The sequence below is a fragment of the Linepithema humile genome, chromosome 5 (genome assembly GCF_040581485.1).
Source record: "Linepithema humile isolate Giens D197 chromosome 5, Lhum_UNIL_v1.0, whole genome shotgun sequence".
NCBI lineage: Eukaryota > Metazoa > Arthropoda > Insecta > Hymenoptera > Formicidae > Linepithema > Linepithema humile.
Genome location: NC_090132.1, coordinates 11,395,575 through 11,407,247, shown reverse-complemented (window position 1 = coordinate 11,407,247; position 11,673 = coordinate 11,395,575). Strand labels below are relative to the sequence as shown.

At 39.9% G+C, this 11,673-nt stretch overlaps 1 protein-coding gene across 1 annotated transcript; it reads right to left on the bottom strand.

Moving 5' to 3' along the window:
• Positions 1-585: 585 nt before the first annotated feature.
• LOC137000035 (uncharacterized) lies at positions 586-7,719 on the bottom strand. Its single transcript, XM_067355577.1, has 6 exons — positions 6,615-7,719; positions 6,145-6,396; positions 5,368-5,867; positions 4,341-5,049; positions 2,326-3,545; positions 586-612 (listed from the first exon to the last, which is right to left on the bottom strand). Exons 1-6 carry the CDS (start codon positions 7,717-7,719, stop codon positions 586-588), a joined length of 3,813 nt encoding a protein of 1,270 aa, XP_067211678.1.
• Between the last annotated feature and the right edge of the window lie 3,954 nt (positions 7,720-11,673).

Below are 11,673 nucleotides of genomic sequence, written 5' to 3'. Positions count from 1 at the left end.
GATAACCCCAACGTGCAACTTAATCAATCCTGGCTATTCAGCAGCCAGGGCCAACGAGTGATAAGCGCATTTATAAACCCAAATCAGGGAACACAGCGTGCGACACACGGAAATCGCGAACTCGAAACACAGAGTTCTAGTACCGAAAACGCGAGCAAAAATCCGAAAGTCCACGAAAATATAGAAATAAATCGACACTACTCTTTTGGGGAAATAGATACGAGTCTAATACCCGAAAGTGAGGATAGGAAAACGCGTCGAAACAGACAAATAGGCAGTAGAACACCAAGTCGCGCGTCAAATAGCGAGTCTGAACTGATCTCACACGACAGCAGTATATTCGATCCGCGCGAGGTAAGATACGGGAGCACGATGGTTCAAGTACCGCGCAACATAACTGCCAACGCGATAGACGAAGGCATAGAATCGTTACGCGAGCAACTAAGTAACGAGGGCGAAGAGACCGTAATAGCGGCCGGAACGCAGAGAAATCGCGAAACTGAGCAGATGGAAATAATGGTCGAATTTATGAACGACATGCGAGTCTAACTACAAAGGATACAGGAGCACTTCCATACGCAAATACTACGCCTGCAAGAGCAATTCGTCGATCTACAAGAACAGCAGCGCGATATAAGAAACACAATCCGACCAGTCACGTTCGGGTCTGATAACAGGGCACAGGTTTCACCACGACGTGTAACAGAGACGAATGTGACATACGGATGTGGTCCATCCGATATACGGAGTAGATCCCTACCCGCGACCAGCTACATGCAATTAAAAGAGGCGCGGAGTATAATACCGGAAATTGACGGTATCTCGCAGCACAAGATTCAAGAATTTTTAAGCGCAAGCACATATGCAATGGAAAGCATAAATCCTACAGAAGAGTCACAGTTACTCAAGGCCATATCGTGACGTCTATCAAGTTGGCAGAACAAGGTTGTCAAAATTAAAAAACAATAACATAAGAATTAGGTGCTTTTGAGGTGCTAATTAGGTGCCCTATTTAAAAATTAGGTGCTCTTCCCGTTTTCCGGAAATTTAAATTATGCAGTTGTACTGCCAGCTTAACGTAAGCTAGCAGCGCACTCAACTAATATCGCTGAAGAAAGAACCCAAAATAAATCAAAAGGGTTCAATAATTAGGTGCTTTTTAAGTGCTTTTGAATGACAAAGCTCACAGAGTCGTACCTTCACCCCTTCGTCCAAAAACAGCTTTCAATGATATTGGTACCAAGAGAAAAGTGCTATAAATAATTGGAATAAAAAATTAATTGATACACAAAAAATAGGTATTAATTAAGTGCCTTATAAATATACCACCAGCGAATAAAGTGCTCCACTCCTTAGTCAAAAATCCACCCTTGAGGTTGGTGATGCTAAGACAGAAGTACTTTAAATAATATAATAATACGGAAATGGGTGGTAAAAGAGACAGTAATGATACGGACAATGTCGGTAGTGAAAAAAAATCAACCATGTCGCAGGCAAGGAAAACCGCGATTATTTCGTAAAGAGGAATACCCCCCTAACGCAAATCGTAAAAACATTTATATATTTGGATTGTACATCGTTTGTACATAAATGTACTATGATTTTTATCGTTTGTACATTCTTTGTTAATTTTAAAGAAAATTACAAAGTTTTCATAACAGTGCTAATGATAGTTAGCCCCCTCTATGTCGCAATTACGTCACGTATACTATAATTTATGAATTTATTGTACTTAATCGTTTGTACGTCGTTTGTACATTATTAATAATTGGTTAAATTTATATTCCAACATTTTGTTTTTGTTTAAAACGCAAAATAAATAATTTTATTTGAATATGGCTGTTGGATTTCAGACGAATAGTTTGAGAAGTATGTTGGTCGTGGTAAATAAGTAGAACGATGTGATTGATTTTGATCTTACTTTACTTTAACATTTATTACAACTACGTGATTTCCACTATCTGTCTGAATAACTATGTGAATCTGTAAGACTCAAATTGACGCTAATAGAGATCTGATTGACTGTAAGTCTTACAAAAATGACTGCAGTTTTCGATAATCTCTCGCTTTTTATAATGAGACCATCGTTCCCCTCTTGAGGATTTTTCTCAAATTTTAATACGCTTGCGCGACGGCTCAGGCGCTCGCTTCGCAGCTGTATCTGGACCTATGCCCATACGGTTCTATACATCCCGCCCACCAATTAATATCAATTAATTTTTACATAGTCGTACATTCATGATAATCAGTCGTCGGGAGTTTACATAGTTTGTTAATTGCTCTTTTACAAGTTCCATTCGCGGTTTTCAGTGTAACGACGCGCACTTTGTTATCTGTACCCATATGAGTTTCGATGACTTTACCTAGTTTCCATTTTACAGGCGGTACATTATTATCTTGAATTAGAACAATATCATCAATTGCTAAATTAGATTTCTCGATCCTCCATTTAGTTTTACTTTGTAATGACGTCAAGTATTCCCTGTTCCAACGACGCCAAAAATCCTGCGTCATTCTTTGCACTAATTGCCAGCGGTCAAGTCTATTGATCGGCACGTCGCTTAAATCCGTTTCCGGAATGGTTGTCAATGATTCGCCAATGAGAAAATGACCAGGTGTCAATGGTTGTAAGTCTGCGGGAGTAGATGGCAATTGGCATATTGGACGTGAGTTTAAACACGCTTCAATCTGTATCAAAACTGTGGCAAGTTCCTCGAATGTCAAAAGATTTTGACCTATTACGCGTTTTAAATGAAATTTGCAAGATTTTACACCTGCCTCCCACAGACCCCCCATATGAGGTGACGCTGGTGGAATGAATTTCCAATCGATATTGTTAGGAATACAGAATTCATCGTTTACAACCTTGGCATTTTCTTTAATAAACTGTCGCATTTCGCAGAGTTCGTTTCGTGCCCCGACAAAATTAGTTGCATTGTCGCAGAAAATACGCTGTGGACAGCCTCGACGTCCTACGAAACGTCTAAGCGCCGCGATAAATAAGTTCGAGCTTAGATCGCTGACTGCTTCTAGATGTATTGCTTTCGTTGAAAAGCAAACGAACAATGATATGTATGATTTATTGGTTTTTCTGCCGCGTCCTCGATTAACTAATGTTACGACTGGTCCGGCAAAATCTATTCCCGTTATAACAAATGGACGCTTCGGGATGACTCGATCCGCCGGTAGCTGTCCCATTGCTTGTGACAATGGTTTTGGATTGTTGCGGAAGCAAGTCATGCAGTCATGTACAGTCTTTCTCGCCAAGTTCTTTCCCTTAATCGGCCAATATCGCTCGCGGATTGCATACAATGTTGCCTGAGAGCCGGCGTGCAGCAGTCTGCGATGCTCTCGCTCAAACAACAATCGAGTAAGCTTGCCTTCGTAAGGCAACAGAATCGGATGTTTTTTGTCGAACCTTGCTAAAGAGTTCTGAATTCTGCCGCCCACCCTGAGGAGTCCTAATTTGTCTATGAATGGACTGAGCGACAACAATTTACTGGTCGATCTGATTTGTCTTTTTGCCTTGAGATCCGCTATTTCGTCTGAGAAATGAATCTCTTGAGTTTTACTAATTAATAATTGATTCACCTTATGAATTTCGTCAATCGAAAGATTATTGTAGTTACGTTTCTCTTGAATTAATTTACAATTAAATATAAATCGAAAAGTCCATGCTAAAATACGTTCGAGCCTTGATAATGACGAATAATTGTTTAATAGATTTAAAATTGTTTGATTTAAATTTTTGACGTTCGAAAATACTCGTAACTCTGTTTTTTGCTCGGATTTTATTGTGTTTATCTCTTCTTGTGAGAAATTAGTCAATCGCGTTTTAATCGATAAACGGTCGTTAATTTTCGCCAGCCACTTGGGGCCTTCCCACCAAATTTTACATCTTTGCAAATTTTCAAGACTAGCTCCGCGCGAAATCAAGTCGGCAGGATTGTTCTCGCTCCTCACATGATACCAACAATTTGACGGAATAATTGACTGGATTTCCGCAGTTCTGTTCGATACAAATGTTTTTTGGCGCGATGGATCACCCGATATCCATGCTAATGCAATGGTAGAATCGCTCCATGCGTATATTCCGTCGAATTCGATTTTAAGTGCTTCTTTAACATTTTTCAACAATCTTACTAGCACAATAGCACCGCAAAGCTCGAGTGTAGGTAAAGTAATTGTTTTATTTTTTATTGGTGCCACTCGTGATTTTGAACAAAGTAATGCAGAGTAGAAATTGTTATCCTTGTCCGCGGTTTGCAAATAAACGCACGCTCCATACGCTTTTAATGATGCGTCGCAAAAGGCGTGTAAATAGAATCGAGTCGCTGTACCTGAAATAACTCTCCGAGGAATTTCGATAGTGTTTACGGTTTTTAATTCCTCTGCGTACGCGCTCCATGCCTGCTGAAGCTCGCTTGTCAATGGGTCATCCCACTTCAGATCTGCTGCCCATGTTCCTTGCATTATCAGCTTGGCTCTAATTAAATTGGGACTAATTAGACCCAACGGATCGAACAATCTTGAGATTGCTGATAGCACTTCTCGCTTTGTTTTGCTAGCGCTCGTTATGGATTGAATTGAGAATTCAAATGTATCTCGCTCGGGATGCCAATTCAATCCCAATGTTTTTACGTTATCTGTACTATTCGTATTGATTTTTACAGTTGTAAATTCCTCGACTTGCTCGACTAATTCTAACTCCTTTAAAATTTCCTTGCAATTTGAGCGCCACTTATGAGGCTCAAATCCGCCACTAGTCAATAATGTTTGTAATTGCGAAATTAAATTGATCGCATCGTCCTTGCGCTCAACTCCGGTTAAAATATCGTCGACGTACAAATCATCTAACAATACTTGTGATGCTTGACTAAATTGATAGCCAGCATGACTCGCCAAATGTTTTACGCAACGTATTGCCAAAAACGGAGCACACGCTAGTCCGTATGTTACTGTATTTAGTCTAAATTCTTCTATAGGCTCGTTTGTAAAAATTCGCCATACAATTCTTTGACAGTCTCTATCTTGGTCGTCAATCAAAACCTGTCGATACATTTTTTTCAAATCGGCAGCAATTGCAATCGCATGTAATCTAAATCGCAAAATTATATTTATTATGTTGTCTTGTAAATTTGCTCCGGTCATTAATGTGTCGTTTAATGAAATGCCAGACGCGGTTTTCGCAGAGCCATCGAATACTACGCGTAGTTTCGTTGTAACGCTCGATTCGCGTAACACACCGTGATGCGGTAAATATATCGGTGTTCTAGTGCTCGCTTCCTTGGTTATTTTAGACATATGATTTAGTTGAATGTATTCTTGCATAAATTTTGAATAAAAATCGTAAAATTCTTGATTTACTTGAAATTTGCGTTCTAAATATTTCAATCGTCTTATTGCTATTTCTTTCGATTCGCCGAGCTCCGCTCTGCTTTCTCGGAAGGGCAACCTCACGACGAAACGACCAGACGAGTCTCGACTCATCGTGTTTACGAAATAGTCCTCACACGCTTGCTCTTCTATAGACATCATAACGCGTTTTTCTACCGGATATTCTTCTAATTCCCAAAATTTTAACATTATTTCGTTAATTGAGCTTTGTTTCAAGAATAAACACGTATGAACATTTAATGATGATTGATTTCTTAATTGATTTGCAACTAGATGATCTGGTATTGAGCCTGCTAATATCCAATCGAGTTTGCTATTTTGCAATACAGGTAATTCGTCGCCGAGCTCAATTTTTCCGGTTTCTAACAATTGAAAAAAGAATTCTCCGCCTATGAGCGCATCTATGTTGCTCGGATTGCCGAATAACGGATCGGCCAACTTAATATTTTCCGGCATTGACAATTTAGAAACTAAAATAGACACCGATGGTAATTCTCGCGTTATTCTCGGAACGACTAAACAATCGAGATTTAGCTTGTATTCTGAGACTCGCGATTTTAACTGTACTTGACAACCGTGTTTAATTGTACAATTCATATCGCCCAAACCGTTAATGGATTCGTGAACATTATTTAATTTTAAGCCAAGTTTTTTACATGCGGCCAAAGTTATGAAATTAGTTTCGCTCGCGCTATCCAATAGAACTCTTAATTGACAATTGTAATTATTACTTCCCTTAGCGTTTACTATTGCTGTTGACATCAGGACGTGCTTCCGCCTCGTTTCTCCTCGCGCATGATGCACCGACAGTCCGCTCGATGCTTGGGCAGAAGATGCCGCTGCCTCTCGCATTGACTCCGTCGATGAATTCGCATTCCTTGCTGTTCCCACAGGAGCATTGATTGGCCCTTTCTTCAAATTTTTTATTGAGTTGGCTGCTTCCCTTGATTGATGACACAAGGTATTGTGTCGTCCTCTGCATTCTCGACACGAGCCTGACTTGCAATTCGCCACGAAATGATCATTGCGAAGACAATTGATGCACAGCTTTAGGCGCATAATTGTCTGAATTCTATCTTCAACCGATGAATTCAAAAATTGGTCGCAGCAATAAATAAGATGCTGGCCTTGGCACAAGTAACATCGTCCTCCTTGAACGTTAGTCGATAACAATGTTTTTATTTGCGATTTCAAAGAAAACGACTGTTTCTGTTTACCGTCATGTCTTTCGTAATTGAATTTTATCTTATTCGTGCTATCTCCCGAATTTTCACTCAGAGATACGCGTTCCAAAACTTGACATCGGCGTTGCAGAAATTCTAATATTGCGTTTGTCGATAAATTTTCTAGATTTTCGGCGTGTTCCTCCCAACGTCTCCTCGTGACGCTATCCAAATTTTTCTCGATCAAACAAATAATCAATTCTCCCCAAGATTCCGTGGGACTCTTCATCGAGTTTAAGACTCGTAAATGTCTTTGAACGTGATCCACAAGTTCCCGAATCGCTCCCGCTGACTCTCGATGCACTCGCGGTAGCTCGAACAGACATTGAACGTGTCGCTTGCGAATAGCCTTTTCGTCTTCGTAACGTTTTTTCACCAATTCCCACGCGATCGCGTAATTCTGATCCGATATCTCGATCGACTCGATCACCCGTGCAGCTGGACCGCTTAATGAGCCTACCAGATATTGATGTTTTTGCACATTCGACAAATCGCTGTCGTGGATTAGTGTTTTAAATGTGTCGGCATACCTTTTCCATTCCTCGATGTTTCCGTTAAATGTCGGTAGTTTGATAATCGGCAGCTTTACTTGCGATTCTCGCGGCGTTCCGGATTGTGAGCTCAACCGGTCGAGCATCTGACCCTGCTGCTCTATTATCCGCTGCAACATATCGTTGCCGTTGCAGTCGTTTGAACGCTCAGATAGACGTTGCATGAGCATCACTTGCTGCTCCAAAACTTGAGCCATCGTAACATTGCCCATTTGACCTTTGTCATTATTAATTGTTACTGGGGATGGTGGTTTTAATTTTTCGAGGCATTGCAATAACGATGCTCTTATCGCAAAGTATCGATCGTCGAACTCTGTCTCTTCCGACGCATCTCGATGTTCGTATTCTTCGTCGGATACCACATTCAGTAATTGTTGCGAGATGGCCTGAAATTTAACGCATGCCTCTTCCAAGGCTTGAATACGTGACTCAATTTCTTCCTTCGTGGTAGTATTCAAATCTTCGCTTACTCTATTCACGAAATTTCTTATCGCTGTTAGCTTTGCCTTAATTGCTCCTCTTTGCCTTCTCAATTGTTCGACACTCATTCTGCTTGCTAATTATTGTACCTTTTTTCACGCTAATAGCCTGCCTATAGCCGTTGAACTTGAATCTTTAAATTGTCTTTGTAACGATAAACACAAACAACGTTGCCGTTAACCGATACAGCTAATTGAATGTACTGACCGATTGCATGCACGACTCAGTTTCGAATTGATTAAAATGCTGATTTAGTTCTCGAACCCGCCCGGACCGAACCAGAAATTGTTTCACCGACTCTTGTACGCGCGGATCCGGCTCGAAGGACCATAAATGTTGGATTTCAGACGAATAGTTTGAGAAGTATGTTGGTCGTGGTAAATAAGTAGAACGATGTGATTGATTTTGATCTTACTTTACTTTAACACTTATTACAACTACGTGATTTCCATCTATCTGTCTGAATAACTATGTGAATCTGTAAGACTCAAATTGACGCTAATAGAGATCTGATTGACTGTAAGTCTTACAAAAATGACTGCAGTTTTCGATAATTTCTCGCTTTTTATAATGAGACCATCGTTCCCCGCTTGAGGATTTTTCTCAAATTTTAATACGCTTGCGCGACGGCTCAGGCGCTCGCTTCGCAGCTGTATCTGGACCTATGCCCATACGGTTCTATACAATGGCGGGTACGGAGCACGGAGCGGGTGCGCATGCGTTTTAGTTACTTCCTGCTAGAAAATGGCAGATAAATCTTCAAAATGCATTTACATTAATGTCAATTTTACCAACATCAAGACTGAAATATGATAGTCAACTGCTGAAACGAAAAAAATCACTAAAGTATTTCATGTAAATGCTGAGGGCCATGGCGCTTATAGAAACGTTAGCAGTAAAATTTAAGCGGTAAACAAATTGGCTAATCAATCTTACGTTTTCGAGAATACTACACTGTAATTGGTTCATTTGTTTACTAATTAAATTTTACTTATGTTTTTTATGTTGTCATTGCACTCATTTACAAAATCATTGGTTAGGGCCTATCCGGATAAACTTACATAGTCGCATAAAGATATGCATAAGAAAATTGATTAGTCCATTTCCTTATGCATCTGCTTATGGACCAAATTTTATCATATGTTTATGCGATTATAGCAAGTTTTATATTTCATTTCAACAATGTCTTACCGATTTAAAAGCTAGAGTTTTTTGTCCACATACTTATTTTTAACTTGTTAGTTTTAACAGAAAGTTGGATTTCTACATGTTTTACAGTTTCCTAATGCGATAAATTCAATAAATAAGTGTTGTTTTTGGTAGAACAGTAGTAGCCGCGGGATGTCTGTTTTTTGCACATTTATTATTGTTACTAAAGGCATATACTAAAGACAGGGAAGTGGCTCTTGGTTAAATTCGCTTAAACTGTAATGTTACATTGGTGTCTTGATCAAAAGTCACTTCTGGGCACAAAGCTTAAAAATCAATAGTTTTTAGTCTAGAGATGTTGAAGTTCTAAACTTTTACTATGCCGAGATTACAGCCGTAATATCATGTCGGATTATGTGTGTTTTTGTATGTATGTGGATGTGTGTGTGAGTGGGTATGTGTATGTGTATGTGTATGTGTGGTTGTGTGTATGAGTATGTACTTGAGTGTGTGTGCGTATGTGAGCATGTGTATGTCTGTGCGTGCGCCTGAATGTATGAGTGTGTGCGCCCTTATGGAAATATTTTAGCAATTTTTCATTAAAAAGTAACACAGTTTTCAGTTTAATTCAGTAAATTTCATGTCTAATATTTTAAAACTCTTTTATTACTTTTCAACAGTATATTTTAACTTTCCTTATATTTTACAGTATTACATTAAATTTTCATACGAAAAATTATGATTCATTTTAAAATATATTCAGTAATTTTTCAAAAACTTTTATTTTACTTTTCATTAATTTCATAGTACTTTTAGCAAAATATTTCCATTAGGGCATGCACACATGTATGTTTATGTGAGTGTGTGTCTGTGTATGTGTGTGGTTGTTGGATGGGTAAGTCGCCTGCGTGCGTGCGCGTGCGTGCGTGCGTCTACGCTGTGTGCGTGGTATGCGTGCCTGTACGTGCGTATGCGTGTGTACGCGTGCGTGTGCGTGCGTATGCCTGTGTGTGCGTGTGCTTGTACGTGCGTGTGCGTGCTGCATGTATCCGTGCAAATGTGTATGGAAGTGGGTGGTGGGTTTGTGCGTGCGTGTGTATGTTATAAAAAAAAATGTCATTTTATATGAGAAAAATATAATTTTGTTACAAGAGAAACGTTACAATTTTGTCATATGTTTATATAAGATATCCCAGTAAACGAGAAAGTATTGAAAGTTCAGAAATAGGATTAAAAATTATTGAAAAAAATTTATTTACAATGATACCGAATTTTATTTAATTCTTCGTATATTTGGAAACTGATGAGTGAAGAATTAAATGACGATGGTCTGCTTTTAATGTTTATATAAATGTAAGTCAGAACCGAATAAGTATTTTATCCACGACTTTATCCAATAAAGGAATTTTTAACTGATGTCACATGCAAATCCACTATGATTTTGTTAACATTACAACGAAAATTTAAATGTTTGAAACAGAATAATACAATTTAGACGAGTTTAAAATTTATATTGCAAATGAAGAATGGAAAAAGATCAAAGGAACAATTATGTAATATAATATGTAATATAATATATATATAAAAATGGTTTTACATTATTTCTTTAAAACCGGTTTTATAGTTTTACTGGTGTGAAGACAAACATTTTATCTTTTACTCTTTATCATCAAAAACCTCCTCCTTGGAAATTCCTCATGTGATTGTTTTCAAACATTTAAAATCTATGAAAGTCCAGGTAGTTTCCATTACTTGTAATTTATGTATAACTAAACTTTTCTATTTTTTGTATAACTGAACGAAGAATTTCTCTTACAATATGAAATTATTACTTGTAACGGTGCAGCCCACAAGCTGCATCGTTACGGCTGCGGACCGTCCATCGTCCGTAGCCCACCAAGGGCGCATCGAGCGCCGATAAATTTCTTATCGTAACAACGGCGGTCAACCGCCGAAAATCCCCCACACCCGATTGTTCCGAAATTCCGTTTTGTGGGGGACTCGCCGCCGAAACCGCCGATGCTTGCCAATTCGAAACCATTCGGCTGCCAGCCGGGTATAAAAGAGGCCCGGCTGTACGTCTTTTCACCAGACCCGGTTCGCTGCCTCGGCAGCGAACAATCCTGCTGCGAGCGTTCTCGTAGTCCGACCGAGCATACTCGGATTCTATGCCTTATTCCAGTTACACGAGCGTTCTCGATACCGTTTCTATCTCCGATACGAGCATACTCGTATACCCCGTCGAGCGTACTCGGCTCCTCTAGGCCACCGAACTTCGTATTGCGGGCATTCCCGCGTACCTAGCCAGGTCGCCGTTCTAAACTCCGCCTTCGTACGAGCATCCTCGTACTCCCGTCGAGCTTACTCGACGCCATAGTCCTAATTTCGCGTTGCCGCGCACCAGGGATTCATCCGCAGAATCCAGCGGGCAAACTGCGTCGACCAATCCGCGCCGTCAAGCGACCCGTCACGATCTACGATCGAACGGACTCGCGATACCGTCACGAACGCACTCACCGACGAGCGTTGCGTTGTACCAACCGTTGCGACACGATCGCCCGCGCTTGCGCTCTCTCTGATCGCACCAAGACGCTTCACGTCAAACTCTAATGATCAATTCACCGCTGCTTTAAACAATTATTTCGCCGTTTGCTTAAACAATTGTTTCACCGTTGCCGGTACTCCAGACTTATTTTACGCCGCTTTAATAAGATTTTGCCGTCCGTTTAAATAACTGTTACACCGTTGCCGATACTCCAGATTTATTTTACGCCGCTTTGATAATTATTTCGCCGTCCGTCCAAATAATTGCTTCACCGTTACTCATACCAATCTCACCGATACTTGTACGATCATTTCCCGCCGCTTTAACG